The following is a 22,940-nucleotide window of genomic DNA, read 5'->3' as shown; positions in this document are numbered from 1 at the left end:
GCTTTTTCATTCTGTGAAAACTCAGCAGAGGAAAAACCCTCCTTCGCACCTCGCCCCAAGGCATAGCTGAGGGACTGCGTGTCCCATGAGCCCCTGCGACCCTCCCGCCTGTGACGTTCGCACCGCTGCCGCCGACGAAGCGCTGCATCCGGGTCCTTCCACGCACGCTCCGCCGCCCCGCGTCTTAACGACCACAACAAGTGGCACCAGCCCTGACGGCGCCGCGAGCCCCGCCCCCCGAGAGAGCCGATTGGCCGAGCCGTCGGGCCCGGCCGCCTCATTGGCCCGCGGGAGAACTCCCGCCGGGGATGTCATAAAGGCGGGGTAGGCGCGGAGGCTGTCGGGCTGCCAGCGGCGGTGCGGTGTGTCGGCGGTGCGTCTCCGCTGTCCCCTCCCGCCGGCAGCGGCTCCTCCCCCCGCTGTACCAGACACGCTGGGCGGAGGAGGCGCGCCGCGCCGCGCCTCGCCTCTCCTCCTCTCCTCTTCTCTCGTCTCTCCCCGTAGCCCCCGAGTGGGTCCGGCGGCGGCAGGTATGTTGGCATTCTGTCCTCCGTCTCCGCTGCGCGGGTGCCACTCTAATGGCCACTCTAATGCCTTCCCTCCTGCGGTCCCCCCGGAGCGCTGCGGTGAAAGGGAGTAGGTGTCCTCTGGGGGCGGGCGGGGTGAGGCCGCCCTGAGGCACGGAGGCGGCGGCGGGCAGCTGCTCTCCTTTGTCTGCGAGAGCCACGCTCCCCCGCCCCGCCGCGGGGCCTCCGGGCCCGGACGGGTGCCGCGGTTCCCCAGCGCTGAGCCCAGCCCGTGCGGTCGGGAGAACAAACCGTGAATGAGCGGGTAGCAAAAGATCCTGAAATGCTGCCTGAGGCCGGAGTCCAGGAGCCGGCGCGGTTCCCTGCACGACCTGGATGCTAATTTCTCAGCTCTTATCTGCTGTTTTGTTTTCCTTCTGGGATAAATGGGAACGGCTGTGCCCAGACGTTGTTAGGCTGTGCTTGTTTGCTTTACAGGCAGCCGTTCCCAACATGAGCAGCGATACACCACACCTGGCCCCGGGACTGGGAGCAGGACGCGGCTTTCTGGTAGAGCTTCCTACTGAGCTGTGAGTTCTTTGTCATGGCCAACAAGAAGGAGCCTCCTTTCTTCAATGAGGATAACATGGGGACGTTTCACTACAAACTTCCCTTCTATGAAACCATGGAGCTCTTCATTGAAACGCTCACAGGGACGTGCTTTGAGCTCTGTGTTTCACCCTTTGAAACCGTGATTTCCGTCAAAGCAAAGATTCAGAGGCTGGAAGGTACCGTTCTCTTTTGTTTCAGCTTCATCTCCATCACCTCAGAGGAGGTCTTGTTTTACACATTATCTGTTCAGTTGTACCTGTAAGCTAGATGTTGAACTTGTTGGTTGGGTTTTGGAGTTGTTTTTTCTCTAATTTTCCTATCAGTTCTCATTGTAGGTTTCACTGGAATGAGTTTTTTCTTATTCTTTTTTCTAATGTGTATCAGCGATAATTTTGTAAAAATTCTGTGGCAAATCACTAGTTCTCTTAATTGCATGGTTTGGTGTTCAGCATGTTGTCTGACATAGAACTCCCTTGTTAGTGAGAGTTCTCAAAGCAAGGGCTGTCAGGAGTCTTGCAATACATCTGTGTTGCAGCTCTGAGCTCACTTCAATCTGGGTGCTGCAGCTGTTGCCTCTTAGGTTGGTTGGGTTATGGCAGTTCCATTTGTCTGATACCATAGTCAAAAGGGTAACTGCTGTGCAGGCCAGCTGCAAGGACAGTGTGAGGCTGCTGGTGGGAGTTCTGAGTAGGTGAGAGATTGCGGTGGTGGCAGTCTGGCTGAGGTGCTGCTTTGCAATGCAATGAACTTTGCATGTGTCTCAAAGTTGCCTTTAATTTATGAATTATAAATTATGGAGCAATGCTAATGGAAGGAGAAAATGTGGTGGGTCAGTTCTCTCTCCCCTTCCTGCATGGAAGAATGTGATTCAGAATACCTCTGTATCAATACTCGTGCTGCTTTGCAGTATTGCATGCTTGCACTTCATAGTCCTTACAAAGCTGTGTAGCTGCATAAGCTGACAGTACAACAGTTTCTAATTTCAAGACAAGGGATCCTCTTTCTCCCGTGTACCTGTCTAGGTTTTTTCATTCTTCTGTCTGCGTGTAAGCCACTTGTGAGATGTAATATGATGCTTGATTCAAAGGATATTCTTATCCCTTTATGGAAATCCATGCTAATGAACTGAAGCAGAAGCATTGCAACAGTAAGGGTGACTTTTGTGTAGTGAGGTCATGGCAATAAGAGCGACTTTTAGCTAATAGCTAACATACAAGAAGCTCCACCATGCACATAACTAGAGATTTACATCAGCATTGCTGAATTAGTGTAGCTACATGGACGTAGTTTTATTGCCTGTACTAGAGCCTTAATTAAACATGAGTCAGGGAACATGTTGAGATGCTTCTGGATGCTAGAGGTGAAACATGAAAGTGATATTTTTATTTTTTTTTTTTACTTCTTTGGTTGATTATAATGGTACAAAAAGTGTGAGGAGATAAGAAGGCAGACTGTTGAGACAGTACAGATGAAAGCAAGGACTTTAAAGGATGCATGAAGAGACCAGTGGAAAATAGGAGGAAGAAGAATTTGAATTACTTCTCCAAAATAGGAGACTGCAGCTTGGCACACTGAATTATATCTACAGCTGGTTGTGGGCTGGTTATGCCCAACTCAAAAGTGTCATCATTTCTTATAAGGAGAGTGCAATGCTTACCAGAAATGTCTTTTATGTTGTACATTCTATGACGATAAATTAATAATTTAGGTGCTCACTGTATTCACTTAATTATTAATAATTTGGTTCTTGTAATCAAATACTTCAGTACCCCAGAACATAGTTAAAAGATCTGTAACTTGCTAATCAATGTGAGTTACACAGGGGACAGAGAAAACTGGTTGTGTATACAAGTGTATAGGGGACAGACACAATGACAAATCAGTTTTGTGCTGCAGCCAGGACTACTGTTGTATGCTTTGGAAACAAGAAACAAACAAAAGCAGAAAACAACTTTTCAGTGATGAAGTTTCTGTTGTAGAGCAGAAGTTCAAGCAATGAATCACTCAGGTGAAGGGAGAATTGTGAAGTAATTTTGTGGTTATGGTCTGGCATGGGAAGCAGAAAGCTGCTTTTTTTTTTTTTAGCAGCCATTTTTTGCTTTTTATTATTGTATTATTTCAACTTCCATGGAGTGTGAACCTCTCCTGGGTAAGCTGCATATGTGTCTGGAGAATGCTCCTACACTGCTAGGAGACTCTACAGGTCCCTCAGAGTGTGTGTGTTTCTGTAGACTGATGTATGTGTTGAGGATGATGGTACATAAACATACAAAAGTAAAATTTGGAAAAATGATTTGTTTTCCTACTTGACATCATGTACAAAGTATACAATCATATCACAATTTAAAAGACTTGGTAAATTGTTATCACCCCTTCTAGTTCTAAAAGGCTAATAGTAAAAAACTAAGTCAATAAATAACTTCTGTCAAAAATTAGACTGTCAGTAGCTCTCAACTGTAATAAGAAGGGGATAGTATGGATGACACTTAAGGAGTTTTGAAATACTTCTGATACTGTTTGTCATCTTGGTACTTCTTTAGTGAGCTGATGTGAAAAGGGTTTGTTTAGACAGTTGCAGTAGATGTTGGTACCCTACTAAAAAGAGCTCTGAATCTCAGCTCTCTCATTCCAGTTAGCTTTAATCAGTGAATGTGGGTTAAAATGCATTAATGGATTCTAGCACATCTAAAATTTCTGTGCACATCAGCTCGTAAATTGGAGTTAGCTGTGTTTTTGGATCAGGTCCAGGCATGTGTCTGAAACATGTCCCATGTAAAGCGAGCACTCACTATCAAAACTTCTATTTGTTCTAATAATGGCTTTGGATCCACTTCAGATAAATTATCTCTAGCACTGAATTCACTGAAGGAGCCTTCGTAAGTATGATGATGGAGGAGAACTAGCTCCCTTTGTCTCTGCTGGTGGCATAAAAGCCAGAATACTCTCAGCCAGCAGCTGTGTGTGGTATTGTCCCTTTGGTTTACTTGTAGATATTTTGATCTTAAAGTTGGACCATGTGTTGATGGTCAGGGATAGAACAGTACTTGAGTTTCAAAATGATGTGGAAGGCTGAGGTTTAACATATTAATGGTGCTTAAAAGTAGCAGGATTTCACCAAAAGAGCAACTAGCATTTATTTTTAAATGATAAATGTTGGTCACTCCCTTGGGTGATCTCTTCATGATTCCTTCATTGCACAAGTCTTTGCAGCTTGTGGCTGCTGGGCGAGGTTTAGTATTGTTCACACAGAATCACATCTTTATTATATTTAATTTTATAGAAGGAACATTCAGATGGTGCACTCTTTGTAATAATTCTTTGGTCTGTAAAAGAATTGTAGATAATACATGAAACTGTACAGTAATGTGGGCTACTATCATATAAATGAAGGCTGGTAACTTTGACTGTTGGAAATATCACCTGGTGCTGTAAGTTGGTGTGAACCTTTGCAGCTCTTCCCTAATGTAGGCAGTTCAGAGGGCAAAATGGAGGCTGTCAGCCCAGCATCTGTAAGTAGGAACAAAAAGAAAATGTTTAAGGAGCTCTGCAGCAGTTTCAACATGGGATGAAGGATAAGTACATTGCATTTGAACTTTGAGTTTAAAATATTTGTCTTTCTAAACATAGTAACATTCTACCTACAACATAAAATAAAGGTTGCTTTAAAATCTGCAGGGCTTTTTTAGGGTCAAACCACATCAGTTTGCTGAGCCTGCTTTCTGTGCCAGAAAGAGTAAAGAAGTGAACTTTAAGGTTGTGTCTTGAATGGCTGATTCAGAGGCAGCGTCAAATCCCTCCTTCCCTTTTCTGTGCCCCCATTATCATCATTTTAATAGGTTGTTTTGCCTATTGAAATGGCTACATATGTGTATACAGTCTGAAGAAACTTCTGTCTTCTTACAGCATCACCTGGCTTGCCCACTTGCTTTTGAGCACTGAGCTTTTGCTCATTACCCTGTTTTCCTCTCTTCTGAGTACTAACAGCAGAGCAGTGATGCAGTCATGTGCTGCTTAAGGAAGATGGGATAGTAGATGAGTATCTTGTCATTCTCATTATTGTTGCCAATTCTATGTACTGAATCCACATGCCGATGTCTTTTTAAGGAAGATTTGCTATAATCATAGAATTGTAGAAAGCCCTGGCTTGAAAGGGACCATAGAGATAATCTAGCTTCTACCCCCCTGCTATGTGCAGGGTCACCAACCACTAGACCAGGCTGCCCAGAACCACATCCAGCCTGGTCTTGAATGCATCCAGAGCTGGGGCATCCACTGTCGGCTGATGTCTAACTTCTTGCACATAAAACTATAAACCATATAGCATTTAGTTTGTGTATACATAACAATTCTTAGAAAGCAGCGTGAAAGGGACTTAATAATAAATACCGGTCTTGTCTATTTCTCATTATACCAGAGTATAGGGTTTTCATCTGTTCATTTAATCAAAAATACATTGTCTTTGTTAGATGAACAAAAACATGCTTCACAGCAGCACTGCCAGTTGCAAGCCAGCCTTTCTAACAAACACTCTCTCAGTTTATCAGAGTAATTGGAAAATTGCTCCTTGGAGGCTGCTGAAACCATAACAAATGCAGACTATAATGACTGTTTGTGATCAGGAGACTGCAAAACAACAAAGAGGAGGACTTTACTGCAGACTTGCTGGCTCATTCTCATTTTGCTTGTGCTGCGGACTTGAAACTTAACCAGTAACCAGTTACTAAATAGCTGGCAGGATAATAGCTATTATGTTGGTCTACTATATGAAGGCATCTTGTCTCATAAATGGCTTGTGTACTTCAGATAGTACAAGACTTGTTCTGAATACCTTCCAAGTGCAGCAGAGTTGTGTTGGTCATTCATAAAATAAAATGTTAGCTGTAGTGGGAGAAGCAAATTGTCATCTTCTCTGAAGCGTTTAAAAAAAACGATAGTTCTACCAAAATGTAATCAGTCTTCTACATGGAAGTGTCTGCTTAGCTTGTTGAATCTGCTTGGGCTTTTGTCAGAATTTGACCTCTTTTTCCTCTTTGCTGTTGGTGGGTGTTTGTGGCTTCATGCCCTTTCTCCAGCTTAGGAAGTGGCTGCTTTACTGTCTGCCCCAACTTGCCAAGCACTGTCACCAGTCTTGAAGCTGAGTGGTAGTGCCAAAACAACTGAAAAACTCTGATCTTTGCATCCCCCTCTCACCAGATCTATTTTTTTTTTTAGAAGTCTGTGTCATACAGCTACTTACACCTCCTTTTAAATACCTGAGAATATAAATGAGCAACAAATGACATGATCTGACACTAAAGTGACCAAGAATTAAAGTATGTGATAAGGTTGCTTTAACCTTTTGGAGAATATATTTATAGATTTTGCTTCCTAACGTAAAGAACAGTGTTTAGACCTTTTTCAACAAGTAGTTCTTGGTCCCCATGGGTTTCCTTTTAATCACATTTTTTCAGGAGTGTGCAGTGGAATCTTAAATACTGATTTCACCAGTTACATTCAGCAGAAGGGCTTCCTTTTGATGCTTATGGAAATATTATTTATTTATTTTCAAAGGCAGTAAAGAAAGCTACTCACCTCCCCAGTAGCCTTAGTGTTTCTGGTGGCCAGAGATGTGTCATCCTCTCTTAACTGTCCTGACTTGTACTATCCAAAAGTTGGAAAGAGGCAGCATTCTAATAGAAATGTGTGAAGACCTCAGGTTGTACCAGCTTATGGTAACTCCCTTCAATGTGTATCATGCCTATATCTAAATGAATTGGTTGTAGAGGCAAAAAGAAACAAAGGTGATCTTCATGTAGACTGACTGTTAAGTAAGCATATCAAATACTTGTTTGTTATTTTTTTTAACAAAAAAGCGGTACCAAATCTGTACCAGAACTTGACTTGAAGATGAGTGTTACTAGACGATAGTATTAAAGCATTCTGATGGTCTAGAAGAACACCTACAGAAAGTAAAAGTTTGTAGGAGGAATTCTGTTGTATTGTATATATGAGCTTCTGGTTTCCATATCAAATAACGATAAAACATACTTATAGTTGTTAGCACTGTAACAGAGCTGTCACCAGTTACTTTAATGCAACCTTGTCTTAAATGTGAGTGACATGGAATATCACAGAATTTATCTGTAATAAATAATTCAGTACCTCTGTAGTTAATTTTATCCTGTTTTTTGTGTCAGTAGAGAGAAAGCTCTTAGGTGCAGATAAAAGGGGAAAAAAACAACTCTCCCTCAACTGATGACAAGGAAAGAGCATGTATTCTACAATGTCTGAAGCAACTGAATGCTTCTACAGACATATTGAATTATAGAATCATAGAATGGCCTGGGTTGAAAAGGACCACAATGATCATCTAGTTTCAACCCCCTGCTATGTGCAGGGTTGCCAGCCACCAGACCAGGCTGCCCAGAGCCACATCCAGCCTGGCCTTGAATGTCTCCAGAGATGGGGCATCCACAGCCTCCTTGGGCAACCTGTTCCAGTGTGTCACCACCCTCTGTGTGAAGAACTTCCTCCTAATATCTAACCTAAACCTCCCCTCTCTCAGTTTAAAATTCCACCTTGTCCTTTCACTGTCCACCCTTATAAACAGCCATTCCCCCTCCTGTTTATATCCTCCCTTCAAGTACTAGAAGGCCACAATGAGGTGTCTCAGGAGCCTTTTCTTCTCCAAGCCAAACAATCCCAGTTCCCTCAACCTTTTCTCATAGGAGAGGTGCTCTGGCCCTCTGATCATCTTAGTGGCCCTCCTCTGGACCCACTCCAAGAGCTCCACATTCTTCCTGTACTTGGAGCCCCAGTCCTCGATGCAGTTCTGCAGATGGAGCCTCACAAGAGCTGAATAGAGGGGACGGTCACCTCCCTCTCCCTGCTGGCCACCCCTTTTTTACACAGAACACAGTTGGCCTTCTGGGCTGCAAGCGCACACTGCTGGCTCACGCCCAACTTCTCATTCACCAGGACCCCCAGGTCCTTCTCTGCAGGGCTGCTCTCCAGGAGGTTTTCCCCCAGTTTGTGTAAATACCTGGGATTACCCCAACCCAAGAGCAGCACCCTGCACTTGGCCTTATTGAACCTCGTTAGGTTTTCATGGGCCCGCTTCTCCAGCTTGTCCAGGTCCCTCTGGATGGCTTCCCTTCCTTCCAGTGTACTGACTGCACGCTCAGCTTGGTGTCATCTGCAGACTTGCTGAGGGCGCACTCAATGCCATCATCTGTGTCGCTGATGAAGATGTTGAAGGGCACCAGTCCAAGACTGACCCCTGAGGGACACTGCTTGTAACCACCCTGCATCCTTACACAGAACCATTGATCACAACCCTGAGCCAAGTGGTTGAACTCCTTGTGTGAGCACAGGCCTACTGAAAACGTCACCTTCATTCATAATAACTGTTCAGAAGGTTGGATATCAAGTGTCTGTCCTTGTCCTGCTTGCTTCCTTCTCTTGTGATCTCCTTTCTTATCTCTTATCCTTGTACGCCCACATTCTTCAAAAAGCAAAACTTCCCAAAAGCCCTCTCATCAATGTTTAATCTTTTTTTTTCCTCCCCTTAGGTATTCCCATCTCTCAGCAGCACTTAATTTGGAATAATGTGGAACTCAAAGATGACTATTGTTTGAATGATTATAAGTAAGTATACAATAAAATTGCGATAATGTTTCTAAATGAATATTAATATAGACAATAGAGAATGTTACAAAAATTATTGTTATTTACAGCATTTCAGAAGGCTGCACTCTGAAGTTAGTTCTGGCTATGCGAGGTGGACCTATTAACACTAGGAGAGGTAGGTGCTAACTTTGTTAAAAATTAATGGTTTCATGTAGCAAGTTGAAACTGAACAGCTACTCTTAACTATTCCAGGCAAGCAGACTTCAGTTCCCAATTAATTGGAAAATACTTGGTAAAAATATCCCTCTGTTTTGTTCCTTAGTGTAACAATTGCACCATCTTTTAATTTTGTTTGCCCTTAGTTTAAGGAGTACCTTTGTACAGCATCATCAAGTCTTACAGTCAATACTTCTTCGGGGAAGAAGGCAACACTACTGTAATGTCATTGTTTATGAGAAACAGATGTTGCTTTAGCATTGGTTATGTGGATCATCCACAGAGCAACGAAAACTGAAAGTGGAGAAATCCCTTTAATAATTTTCACTGGGAAAACACTCAGCATGTCTTTTATGGTGGGGATTCCAATTGTAAACTGAACTGAGCTCTCAGAGGTGACGAAAACATTGCACCTAATATTTGAGTGCTTTAATGTAATGAAGCCTCAGTTGTAATGCTGTTCTAAGCATAGTTTACTGGAAATACTTTTTGTAAAACAAGGTGTATTTGCATTGTAAACTTGACTGAATTTTTGGTTGTATTATTGTAGGAGAGCTATGGTTAGTCTTTGTCTTAAAAGAACTCGGTACCTTTAGAGACCAGATTGTCCTCTGGCAGCAGCTGACAATTGGGTGATCTGAGTTATGACAAATTTTCTGTAAATATTTAGCTATTCCTCCTGAAGGATCTCCTGATTGCAGAACTGAGTGCTCTTAGTAAAAGAATCCAGGGATCTGCTGGCTTTATGAAAGAAACATTGCTAGGGTGTTACTTTTTACCATGTAAAACTGAACTAAACTACGTTTTTCTTCTGATTCTGTAGTGACAGAATTACCCAAATAGAGGCTGTTTAAAAAAAGAAAAAAGTTCAGTAATTTTATTTCGGACCCATTCTTCTGACTCTGAAGTAGGCTCACATCTAAAACATTTAAAAATTATTTTTACTGGTTGACTTTTTTCCTTTTGGTCAGAAAATCTGAGAGTGGAACAGTTTAGAGTACCTAAACTCTAAAGAGTATCTCTGGAATGGATTTTAAATTATGATTAGTGAACAAACAGGTTTTCAGAGGATTATTTAAACAGTAGACATATAATAGTTAACATCTCAGCTAGTTTATTCCCAAAGAATTCTTGTTGTTTCTTAGACTTTGCTTGCTAATAAAGAATTCACTGAAATGTGGTGTTTTAACTCTAGCATATTGAAGCGTATGACTTGAATCTGTAGAGTGCTACTTGCATAACAGCAAGAAAGTTTGAAAGAGACTGTTTCAAGTTGAATCTTTGATTGGTGGCGTTTTCCAGTGGACGGACTTGCTGGAAAAGCTTCTGTAGTGTAACTGTAGTTGTATTCAGGCATGGTCTGAAAATACAACGTGATTGCTAGAAGTTGAAATCATTTGGTTTTATTCTGTGTTTTTTTTTCTCTTCATAGTTCCTGTAGAAGACCCTATAAGGGAAATAGCCGAATACATGGATCCCAGCAGAGATGAGATATGGGAGAAAGGACCATCTAACAAACAAGTTACCTTCTTAGTATATCGAGAAGGAGATCACTTGAATTTCTTCCGTGTGGTTGACAGAGAAGATGGTACCTTAACTCCGTTGTCTGAATCTTTGAGGTAAAGTTGGTTTTAATCTTTATATGGCATCCCCATCTTGAAGAATAATGTTATTTTCAGTTTTATCAAAAGAATATCTGGAATATTGGAATAATTGTGCACAAAGGGCTCTGAGTGGTTGACCTGACTACACAGTAGGGCTGTGTGATCAGTGATCATGCTGACTGTTGTCTATCTCTGTGTCAGAAAAGTGAGCTAATGCTGACCTTGTACTTGAGGCAGTTCTCGACATTCCAGCCCCCTTTCTCAAAGGCAGTTTCACACAAGACAGAGTCAACCTGGCAATAAGGGCTCGAAAAGCTTCCATTAATTTACTATTACAATTTTTCTTTTACACTTCAAGGCATTTGTTTAGCTTTATAAAAATTTGTCTTCAGTGTAAATCTTCTATATGGAAATGACTTATGCAAGTCATGAGGCAGGAAGATAAATGATTGTTAATGTATAGAGTTTGCCTGAAGTTTTAAAGAAACTTTATTTTTTTCATTCTTTTTAGAAAAAAATACTGGAAATAATTATTACTAGAGCTGATCTTTGAACATAACTTGACCCGGTTTAGCTAATGTTGAAACACCAAACTTATCTTAGAGTCAAAGTACTGATATTAACAAAGGAGTTAGACTGTCACTTAAGCTACTGTTTTATAGTAAACAGACTGGTCTGATTCTTTTTCTGACACTATAAATATTGGTAAAATATATTGGAAAAAATATTACACTGTTTTTACTGGAGCTTTGAGGTAGGTTTTCTAATCCCCTGAAAAAATATTTGTACGTTTGTAAAAAAAAAAAAAAAAAAAAAAGCTGTACTATTGTAGCGACCATCTACATTTTCTCCAAGGCTAAGGTTTGCGTAGTTTTAGCTATTCTTTTCTCTGTTTACTAAGTGAAACCAAGGTCACATTTCTCACATATTTAGTGACTGCAGTTTAGAAATTAGGTGTTGTTTTAGGTTTTGTTTAATTGCTCTCCAGATTGTTTTACTCTACTTACATTTAATTGTTAAAGCTTGTCAAAGTGTAAGTACAGTTGTAGTCGTCTCTGGATTAAAAGAAAATGCCTGAAGTTGTGAAGATGTGCTGGCAGTGTTATGACAATATACTGATTGTTTTTGAAGCACGTGTTTTGTAAGCAAAAACTCAAGAATATTGACACCGATGGAGAAAGTCAGTTGAGAAATGGGCTCAAAGTATAGTGAAGAACAAATCTCCCCATCCCACTTATATAGCTTTTATGTTCCCATTAAAGGAAAAACTCCTTAGTCCTTTTTTGGTGGTGTTTTTGTCTCTATTCAGTCAGAAAATGAAAAAAACAAAAACAATTATTTTTACATAGAGGGGGGAAAGTGAAGCATGGGACCATTACATCCCTCTTCTTTCTATTCTTACCTTGAAGGAGGAGAAGTTCAGAGAATGGCTTTGAGTTGATGACTTAAATCTTTGCAGGTCTAAAATTCTGAGAGGATTGTGTAGTGTTGAATCTTTACCAGGAGAGGTATGTAATGTATGCCAACTGTCCCTGTACAGAGCTTTCAGTGTCCAGTAAGAAGTGACTGGACTATTCTTCTGACTTGTTTTGAATCTGCTCTTAAAAGTTCGTCTCCCAGCTGTGTTACTTTGTGAATTTTGTTACATTTTAGGAAAAGGATTGGGAAAGTCAGTACAAAAACACTGGCTCTTTTCTGGTTCCTGCAAATCTAAATTTAGTAAAGGTGCCAGCTTTGGTACTGAGTTTTGGTACTGATTTGCCCATCACCTTTAGTTGTTCCTTGGTCTCTTTTGGAGAGAAGAAATTTTTGTTTGATAGAGTAAAACATTCTTCTGAACACAAGGAATCACTAGATTGTCACAGTTTCTAGATGTTGGCAGCCTAATGGCAGAATTAAAACGCTCTTTTAAAAGTATTATGTATGAGATAGAAAAGGTGTTGATTTGTAATGAATGGACACTCGTAATGATTCTTTTGTTTATCTGTCAAATGTTGGATATGTGTTAGTGACTGATGCTTCCTAGGAAAAAAAGAAGTCAGATTCTGATCTTAAAATGAGTTTTTGCATTCTATTGGAAAACAAGTTGGAAAAATACAGCGTGAACTTGCAGTGACTACTGAGTTAAACTATCTTGTCTTAGCTCTAGCAATTCTAATCTGTATTTTTTTCCAAATGTGAGACTCTTCAGAAACCTACACTGATCCTTTCTTATTTTTTTATTTTGAAAAGGAGAAATAGAATATCACATCCACATGGGTGACCCCTCCATTTCCATTTATGGTGAGAACACCCCTCAGGATGGATAGAAATTTGGACTTTTCTTCCATGCCAGTGTCTGATTAATTGGAAAACTGACCAGCTTGTTGTCTGAGTCACACTGTTAACAGCTTTGGCCATACCTTCAGGAGGCACTTGTGGAACTGGATATTCCTTCTGTGGGGAAAAATATATAGTGAGTGTGAACCAACTGTATATGGTATAACAACTTCCCAGAAGTGGGACTGTGTACTAGTTTCAGCGTCGTCATTTTTGTGAGCACTCTAATAAGGAATGCTTATGTTCTAAAATAATGGATTTGAAATGTCTTTGCATACAGTTTTTCATAATGTTTTGTCAACAGATCAACTGCAGATTTGACTTTCTAGTTGTGAGAATACATTGAAAACATAATTAAGTTGGTTAGAGGTGAAAACAAAGTTTCTTTTATTATTTTCAGTGGTGGTTCAGTTTATAACTTATATGCTGATGATGAAGATGAGACAGAGGCGTCACCTTCTGGCCAACAGATTATTGAAAATTCAATTACAATGAATAAAATGAAACTGCTCAAGGCGAAGATGGAGAACATGAATCTAAGTAAAAAGGTGAAAGTGTGATTTAAATTCTTCTATGATCAAATAGTTTGCACTTTGCCAGTATGGGCTTTCTAGAAAAGCAGATTAGATACTTTGCTGTCTGGGAAAGTGATAGAGGGTATATTATTTATTATTTGTTGTTTAAAAAGAACAGTAACATGTGAATGTTCTTCCCTGGGGTATCGGCTTCCTTTGGATCTACCTTTCAGTATTTGAGGAATTCACTGCTTGTCCTTGATGTATTTGTGTTATTTTTGTGGTGGTGGTTTTGTTTTTCTTCTGATCCTTTAAGTAATGTTTTCCAGCACTCTTCCAGTAGAGAATGAGCCATGTTTATCTTAAATAAAACTTATTTCTAATTCTGTATAAGAGTTAGTGTAACTAAGAGTCCTGTGGAGTTAAATATGAGAACAAGATTGCCTAGCAATTAAAACATTAGGCTGGTATTCAGGAGATCTGGATTAGTAAAATTATTTAATTATTTAAAATTATTAATTAGTTCCCTAGGTGTAAAATGGAGACATACCTTTCCTCTTGTTTTCTTTGTCTGAGACTGTACTCTTCTGGATAACTTCATTGGCATTCTGGCTTCCCTTTTCTTATTCCTCTGACATGGCCTTTTCTGATTATAATGTTTGATCTTGCTATTCTGATGTTGGTATGTAGTTTAGGTAGTTAGTAGCAGGTGAGAGAGTAGTGTGAATGATATGACAAGTGTTTTCTGGCCTTTTGCTACTGTCAGAATTTTACAGAATATGATCTCAGCCAGGTATCTGCCTCCGTAATTCAAATACTAACTGTTGTTGGTTTCATTTTTTGCCTGTTTGTTGTTTTTTTTGTTTTTTTGTTTTTTTGCAATAGCCTAAAAAAGCTGTCAAGGTGAAACCTCGTCCTCCAACAGCTCCTCGACCATCCAGTGGCTCGGCGGCTGCTGCTCGCCACCGGTTTTTAAGAGTGCTCCCTCATATTGGACAGTCCTGCCTACCTCCTTCTGGGAATTCATATCCTTCAGAGTCTTCTCAGAATGCACTTACAGCATTGACTTCTTTGGCCACGACTGGTAGAACAATGCCGTCCCCAGCTAATGACTTTCTTAAGGAAGACAACACTTGGCAGAGCAGTTCTTGGTCTCAGTCAGTTAGTAGCATCAGGTTACCACCAAAAATATCTCGTGTCGAACTAGAAAATGCAAAAGTACCTACAAATAGTATTTTGACTCCTGTTTCATCTCTGCCTGCAAATTTGGAAAAAGTGTCTGAAAACGTGACTTCAACAGCAGAGGAAGATTCTGTTTTGTGTCCAAATCTAACAAATGTAGAACTGTGTGGAACAGAAGAAAAACTTCTGTCTGAAACAGATACTTTTGCTTTGTTTACAGAAGCAAACACCACAGAACAGTGTAGCGAGATACATGATACAGGAAAGGTGAACTCAGAACTTGAACTCTCAGATGGAGATGAAGAATCTAAGGTTTTAGAACAGCACAAAAAACCTATAAGTAAAATACTGAGCACTGCAGCGATGGGAACTGGACTTCTCAGTAGTCATCAACTAAGTCAAAAAAGTATGCTTTTGTCACCTCTTTGGTATTCATCGCAAGTGGCACATCATAGTTCTTTGAAACCACAAACACAACCCAAATGCTTTGAGTCTTTTAACTTGAGAACTACAACCTCACCAAACACACTCCGATCCTTGGAAGTCCGTAGTATAGCAGATTACTCTTTTTCTCGGACTGCTAGATTTCATAGCATGAAACTTGATTCACTTAGCAAAAGACCTGATATAATTGCTAAAGCAGAAGCCAGAGGCATTGCAGATATGGCTAACAAGGCATCCAAAGAACCTGTGAGTTCTGTAAATAACTTAGGATTTCTAGCTTCGCTGGCCCGAAGTGCAAGCAGGGAAAGTTCACAGAGTTCTTGTGGGACTGGGAGGTTTCGGACTTCTGGTATTACACTACCTACAAACCTTCAGAATTCTCATGAAGAAAGCTTTAGGAAAACTGCTCCTTCAAATGAAGCTGCTGAATATATCCTAGTGAGTAATAATACTTCCAAAGAAATTGGGCTTTTCCTGTCTTTCCGGCAGTGGCCTTATGAAAGCTCTTATCTTGTGTTTCTGTTTGCATCTATTTTCTACATTCCTTTTTGTATCTTAGCTGTGTGTTTATCTAAATGGGTCCTAGAAGTAATTGGTTGTTTAGTTCACAGCTAAAACTATTAGTTATTGTAATGATAGAATTGACTGTTTAAAGTGTCATCTGATTTCTGCTGCTCACTAATTGCATTTACTCCAAAATTCTCCCTGTGAATGGTACCATATGTTCCTAGCTTCAGATCTCCAGTGTACTATCTTGTTTTGCGTGTTGTGAAATACAGGGAGACTATTAAAATTCAAGTCGGTCATTCTGAGTAAGGCTGTATATTGTATGATTTTTTTTTTTTGTACGGAAGTCTTGGGCTGTTTTTGTAGGTACTCTGTTACAACACTGGTTTCAAACAAGCTGATACCAGACTGCCTAATCTTTCATTTAATTTCCACGTGCTAGTAATTTCCTTGTGGAATTTTTTTTTTTTAGTCTGCGCATGGGCTTGGAATGAATGGAAGTAATGCAGCTGTAGGGAAAAGAGTAGGTAAGTAACGTGACTCTAATAATTGAAGATGACTCTTTAATCTTTCCTGGTTTATCACATGTTTAGAGGACAGAAATCATATATCTTCGTGAAGTATACATTTTTCAAAGTTCTGGCTGCGTTACACTTCTGTAGTGCGTTGTAACCTTTAATATTTTAAGCAATTCTTTAATATACAAATGTCATCCTGATCTTGGGTAGATAAAACTGTGACTCTTTACTAGCTTTATTAGTACTTGAGTCCTGCATATTATCGTTAGGCATAAATATGACTTTCTACTCTGAAGTTTCAGAAAGACTAGTTCCGTGAATACTTCTGTCTGTACTGGAATTAGAGAGACTGTTTTGATTGGTAGAATTTTCTTTAAGACTGCAGCCTAAGCCAAAAAGATTTGGCAAAAGGAAAGCAAGGAGGGCATGGATGCTGAAGACCACTGATAACAAGCTTTTTTCCTCTGGTTTTTGTGACAAGCATTGATCTTTCTACTCTAGTCTAGGTAACTGTACGTACTTAATGCCTGGTATCTACTGAAAGTGGGCATTGTTAACCTAAATATGATTATCTGGTGTAATTAATTCTCTCAGGAGGAATTTATTTGTCTAGAGGAGCACTTTTAAAAAGCTCTGAGACCGTGTGAGTTGGTCTCTAGCCTGAAGCAGCTAGGCTGTGTGCTAAGAAAAGAGTAGAAGAATGATCATGAGCCTAGGCTGTAAAACAATTTATGGGATGTATCTCCTGCCTCTTCACTTGAGCAGGACAATAATTGTCCTGACTGTTCAAATTCTCATTTAAGAAAAGCTAACGTACATGGTGAATCTTGATTTTTCTCTTCTATTCCCTCCTCACTGTGTGTATATTAAACTGCTGAACACAGTGGTTTGCTTCCATATCTTTTGAAAACCCTTTTTTAGGCTCACTTTATAGTGTCAGCAGATTAGTATTGGCTTTAGGTCTTGCAGACTTTATTTTCGTGATAGGAAAACCATCCTAGTCAATGAGAACATTGCTTTAAAGTGTTGAAGGTGTGCTGGTCTGGTAGTTCCCGGAGTTGAACCAGAAGTCCAAGGAAAATGCCTAAGGCCCATAGGCAATTCCAAGAGGTCTGATTTACTCCAGTTTTTACTGAAGACAGTGAGCTAATGCATTTGGTGAAGATTCTCAGCACAATCAACTTTTCTTCATGTCTTTGACTTGTAGTTTGCAGGCTTTCTTTTCTCTCTTTATGATCTTAGGGAAAGAGGGAAGCATGTGTTCCAGGACATTGAGATCCAGTACAGTGAATGAGCTAGAAAATAGCCTCAGAAAAAAGTTATGCAGTGATGTAAGGGCAACAGCTGCAGAATCTTGTGCCTTCCTGTCACAGCTTGGGTGCAACTTTTAATTGACAGTGAGCATTAATAAATTTGTTTGTCCATAACTACTCCGTGGAAAAAAAGACAAGTCTGCATGATGGGGAAGCCTACTTTTCTGTCATCTACTCTGTTTCAGATGTAGCTGTGATGAATAGACTCCTTTAGTTTGTTTTGTCAAGCAAAAGTGTATTTTTCAAAAGCTTTCAGGCACAAGAAAGACACAGTAGGTGTCATGTTATGCATCCCCATGGGAAAAAGGTAATGATCACTTCTATAACTAGCCAAAGGACAGATTCCTATTCTTGTTTATGGCCATGATTTTATGTAGCTATTTTGTGTTACTGTAAGGGCTGATGTATTGTTTTTCTGTTTATGTATAGTTCACAGTGAGGAATGTTTTCAAGCTCTCTTTCCCGAACAACACTAACTGATGCTTCTGGAATAGTATGCTTTTAGATAACGAAATGGGTGACATTGACAAACATTGCCTGGAAGTTTCTGTTCTTAGATAACACTAGGATGATAGCACTGATTGGTAGATAGGTCATCACTATACACTGCAGTCCTATTAACTATTGCATGTAGCCACAGTATCTCAGCTGAGAAATAACTGTTATGAGCACTTCAGAAAGACCACTTCTCAGCTCATTAGGTCATTTTTTTCAGGGGAGCACCCCGATAATATAGTGATACAGGCACTGAAATGTGTTTGAGAGAATGTGTTGCTCATTTTCTATATCCCAGTGTATAGTAAGCACGTGTAAGTAAAGGCATGCTTCTCCAGAAGGAGAAAAGATTACATCTCTTTATGTGCTTTCCAGTTACTAAGCAAGTAAAATGAGTTTTTCAGTACTGAACTCTAAGGAATATCCACAAAGTGTCTTATGAAGCTACATAGTTGATCATGCATTTTCATTGCAGTTTTTGTGTGTCAGCAAGATTTTTAAATGCTGCTATATTTACTTGGTAAACTTGAGTTATTAGTATATGCTATATGCTGTGTACTTGAATGTTCAATTGATTCTTCAGAAAGCTATTGTGTGTAGTGCTTTCCCAGTTGCACTACATCTTGCATTTGGGAATAGCATTAGTAAATTTGATTTTTTTTTGTTTCCTGTAACTTCTTGCTTATATGGATTTTTAACTGATGTAAAAATAACAATGTATCAAAGTCATCCGTTGCACTGTCCCTTCCAAAGGTGTTCCAGAGGTGTTTTTACTCTTTGTTTGGGCTTGAGGGTCCCACTTGAGGTGTCCTAAGAAGTGGAAAATAAATCTGGATTTTGGAAGATCATTCAACTTGTTTGTGGTCAGGAATAAATAAAATTCTTTGCTGTCTGTCTACCTCTGAAAGCAGGTGAAGCAACCCATCTCCCACCTGTGAATGGCTCAATTCAAGCAAAAAAGAAAGTTTCAAAGTACTGCTTTCTCTGTGGCAAGAAAACTGGATTGGCAACCAGCTATGAGTGCAGGTAGGCATGATGTGTAACTGGTTGTTTAAGGTAAATAGCTGGGATAACCAAAAGGTTTTGTATGCTGCATGATGTTAACTAAAACCTAGCACATCAAAAAACAATTTTCAAATAAGTTGAAAGAGTTGTTTCAATTCTCAGTTCAGCAAAACTCCAAGAAAAAGTTCAGAAATATCATATGTGCTCTGCTGTGGAGGAATAGATTCTGCTAGGAAAATAAAGAAATGCAAGGTATCTTGAAATAGAGAAGACTACTGCAGACTTAATACAGACTTAATAACACACTTTATAGAGGATAATAATTATACCATGAGCAATTTCAGGAGAAACTCCTTCAGATCTATTATAACACATTTGCACTGTTTGATTACTTAAGAATTTCTTTAACCTTTTTAATTCTTTCATGTGTACTATTTCTTGTAAAACTTTAGTTTTACACTTTTGAACTTCTAGAGCACTTCAAAAGCAGAATGCTAGAGTGCTGGTTAGAAATGAAGCTCAGAAAAAGGGGAAAAATTGTACATTGCCAACCATGTGACCCCTTACTAGAATAGAACACCTAGTAGAGAATACAGACTGGTGATTACAGAAGCAAGAACAAAAGGAGAACAAAATTGTTACCTGGCAGGAAAGGCTCAGGAATGGCTGCAAGAGTTTGTTATGAACCCGGATAGGTAGGGAGAGGAGTACAGTAATGAGATGGTAATGCAGACAGGTAATGCTCAGTCCATTTAAAGAGCATTCTGTTTTTGAATGATGTCATTGCTTTACAGTCAAGAAGCAACTTAATCAAATACTTCAAGCAGCAGGATGGAAATGGCCACAAACTGAACACAGGAAGTTCCACACAAATGTGCATAAGAACTTCTTCACTGTAAGGAGGACGGAGCACTGGAACAGGCTGCCCAGAAAGGCTGTGAATTCTCCTCTGGAGATGTTAAAGATCCACCTGGATGCCTACTTGTGCAACCTGGTCTAGGGAGCCTGCTTTGGCAGAAGGGTTGGACTAGATGATCTCTAGAGGTCCCTTCCAGCCCCTACAGTTATGTGGTTCTGTGATGCTCATATTGGTCTCCAAGCACTTTTTCAGATTAGGTACAACATACATACGTAATTTCCTTTTTCCTCAGTAAGCATGTTGAGCTGTCAAGGGAAAAAATCTTAATTTTAACTTGCTGAATTTGAACTGATTCTGGAAATATGCATACTTCCTGTGTTGACTGTGTTCCCTGCAGTTTATCCATGTATCATCTCTATAACTGACTAAATTGGAAGTAACTAATTTCAGTTTATGCCAGGCAGAAATCACATGCTGAACTAAATAGTTACTTTAGTGGTTACAGTGATGTGGCATTTTTTAATTGAAATACATTATGTGGCTTTGACCTGATGCCATTATTTTAGTTCTCTGATTTATCCTCCAAATTCTACCTGCTATTGTTGCATAAGATCTTTAAAATGAAATAAAGTAGATCAAAGCCCGTCATTCTTAACTTATATATTTGTGACTGTTGCTACTAACTTCAGGAGTACTGAGATGGCTTAAATTCCCAGCTGAAGTGAATGTTGGGTCAGAACTGCAGCATTCAGTGTCAAAAAATGTCATTTTGATTACCAGTTAATGTTATCAGTCAAAGATGACTAGAATCCAAGCAGTCATGTCAAGTAAACAAAACATGATTAAGCCAAAGGGCTCCCAGTATGTCAGAGTTAAAAGCTGCTAAAAGCTTGTAACTTCTAATATTCTTGATTCTTCAGATGTGGAAACAACTTCTGTGCAACTCACCGCTATGCAGAGACTCACACCTGCACCTACGACTATAAGAGTGCAGGGAGAAGGTATTTACAGGAGACCAATCCCATCGTTAGTGCACCAAAGCTTCCCAAAATCTAATGTGGTTGTGCTGCATGTGGCCATTCTGCCATTGAAGAGTTGTATTTCATTGAGAGAAGCACTTGCTTAAACTGCATAATTTTGCCATGCTCCATATCTGAGGATTTGCCAAGTATCAAAAGCACACAAGGATGCATCCTATTGAAGAATAATGTGAACACTACTGCAGTTACAACTTTTCTTCTTTAGTGAATGAAAAGTTAGTTTTTAAAAACTTACACTATGATTTAACTGTTACTGCATGTCTTGTGTTGTGCTTTATAATTGGAAAAGGTATTTCACTAGACAATTCTTTTAAAGATGCACTTTATTGACTTAATTTACAGTGTAACCAGACTGAGGGGGTGTTGTAATGAGGGCGTCATGTAATGTCTTCTGTACTTTTGCATTTTTTGTCCATTGCGTGGTATCTAAGTTATTTCACTGGAAAGATCCTCCTCCCTTCCCATTTTTCAAACTGCCTGTTTTGAGCAAGGCAGTAGTGTACTCTGCTCCCCATTCTTTTCAGATCGGTATTCATACACTGTGTATCCATTCTGAAAATAACATCATGTTAATCACACTTTCTTAAAATAATTCTGTTTATATTACAGATTTGTTAAGTAGAAAATCCACTTGATGACATTAAATATAAAGAACAATTTTACCTTTTTTTTTGTAATCCTAGATTTTTTTTTTTCTTTAAGACTTCACAGCTTGGTTTGTAAGACGTTGAATGCTGTTACTGAAAGAAATTCTAATAAATATTAAATTTTATTCTGGCCTCTGATCTTATGGATGCACAAAATGACTACCTATTTCAAAGCATGTTCCTAAACTAAAAGTTGGGCTTTGGGAGTGGGGAGGAGGAGGTATTTTTACTTTGTCAGAAGCACTGGCTCATCTCTGTTGCTGCTGAAGTTGGTGGCAAAATTCCCACACGTTTCATTAGAAGTAATGTGACCAACATTGTGCTTTTAAGTAAACCAGGATGTGGCAGCAAAAACAAAATGGGTATTCAACGAATGATGTTTTAACCTGGAGCCTTTATCACCTCCTGCTGATACTGTACAGAAAGCAATTCAGAATTTACTTGCATGAGACACCCTCTAATGAGCACGTAGCTACATCAGGAAGCAATATTTGGAGCCTTACCTGCTGGAGCCTTACTCCTGTCTGGAGTCTTTACAAGCTTATGTTGCTCAGGATGCTCCAGTATGAATCCCTACATTGCATCTACACATTTAAATGTCGCAGTCCCGTTCTTGCTAGATTCTTGAAGTACTTCACTGGTTTTGGTGTGAAAACCTCTGCTGAGCGCAGCAGGTACAAGTTGGGCCAATAACAGAAGGAAGGTCAATGAAATGAAGAGAAGTAATCTGAAGAATTCTCACCCTTGGAGAAAATCCTTTCCCTGTGGTCTGCTGGCAGTTTCTTCCTTTGGAATTTTCAGAGTGATGTCCTTGGAATACAGTTTTCAAATTCATTCCTCTAAGCAGTCATATGGTAACGTGGTTGTTCTGTACGTGAACTCCAGACCTCTTCTTAGAAAAAGGTGCACTGAATATGAAGGACTGCATGTAGTTTTTGTTCTCTCCAACACAGGACTGTATTTGATGCTGAAGAAGGCTAAGAAAGTGGGCACATGTGGGAGCGTTTTCTCAGCAGCTTCAAGACAGATGTGTTGTTCCTTTGTAGGTACAGTAGATCTCTGATAGGAAGCAGAATTAAAGTAATATAAGCTGTCATCACTTAGTCTGATATTGCTGAAGTGTTATTGTCAGGGTTATTTTTTTGGTAGTGCATTACAGTGACCATACTCAAGTTTTACTGAGAGTTCACAATTGAGTCAAATCTTGGTTGTGACTCTCCCTTTCTGCATATGCACAATTACTTCCTGTGGTGTATAACCATACTTAGAGATTGTTGATACTGTATTTTCTGGAAAGCTGTATGGTTATAGTTCCTCATAATTTTTGTTATACCTTGTTTTGATTGTATCTGATACAGGGTTTTTTGGGGGCAGAAATCTTCTGGTTTTGTTCTGGTCTGCAATTACTGTATTACAGGCACTCTTCTTTCTCAACTGGTCATACAGACCTAAAAGCAGTTAGGTCTGTCATTAACTGTTTTGTTTGCTGGTTTATGTTACTAGGTTTTACCAAATCCTGCATTAAGCTGTGCTATGGATGAATTACTGTT

General features: G+C 39.7%; 1 protein-coding gene across 6 annotated transcripts; it reads left to right on the top strand.

The window, feature by feature from the left end:
- Positions 1-388: 388 nt before the first annotated feature.
- ZFAND4 (zinc finger AN1-type containing 4) lies at positions 389-21,515 on the top strand. Of its 6 annotated transcripts, none has more exons than XM_085230124.1 (10): positions 389-530; positions 1,005-1,294; positions 8,669-8,744; positions 8,834-8,901; positions 10,375-10,561; positions 13,266-13,413; positions 14,266-15,444; positions 15,986-16,040; positions 18,751-18,865; positions 20,624-21,515. In XM_085230124.1, the coding sequence occupies exons 2-10, from the start codon at positions 1,111-1,113 to the stop codon at positions 20,757-20,759; spliced, it is 2,148 nt and encodes a 715-aa protein (XP_085086250.1). In that variant the 5' UTR covers positions 389-530; positions 1,005-1,110; the 3' UTR covers positions 20,760-21,515. The 6 variants fall into 6 exon arrangements, with proteins under 6 accessions (XP_085086250.1, XP_085086249.1, XP_085086252.1 ...); XM_085230123.1 differs by having other exon boundaries at positions 18,748-18,865; XM_085230126.1 differs by having other exon boundaries at positions 19,639-20,763.
- Positions 21,516-22,940: the final 1,425 nt, after the last annotated feature.

This window comes from Meleagris gallopavo, chromosome 8 (genome assembly GCF_905368555.1).
Source record: "Meleagris gallopavo chromosome 8, MGAL_WU_HG_1.1, whole genome shotgun sequence".
NCBI lineage: Eukaryota > Metazoa > Chordata > Aves > Galliformes > Phasianidae > Meleagris > Meleagris gallopavo.
The sequence above is the reverse complement of the archived record's forward strand: the minus strand, read 5'-3'. Positions and strand labels throughout refer to the sequence as shown.

Excerpts from the sequence above, each read along its gene's own strand:
- ZFAND4 (XM_085230123.1), top strand. The coding sequence starts at position 1,111 with ATGGCCAACAAGAAGGAGCCTCCTTTCTTCAATGAGGATAACATGGGG. Across the intron at positions 8,745-8,833 it reads TATTGTTTGAATGATTATAA|CATTTCAGAAGGCTGCACTC; the intron begins GTAAGTATACAA and ends TGTTATTTACAG. Across the intron at positions 13,414-14,265 it reads ACATGAATCTAAGTAAAAAG|CCTAAAAAAGCTGTCAAGGT; the intron begins GTGAAAGTGTGA and ends TTTTTGCAATAG.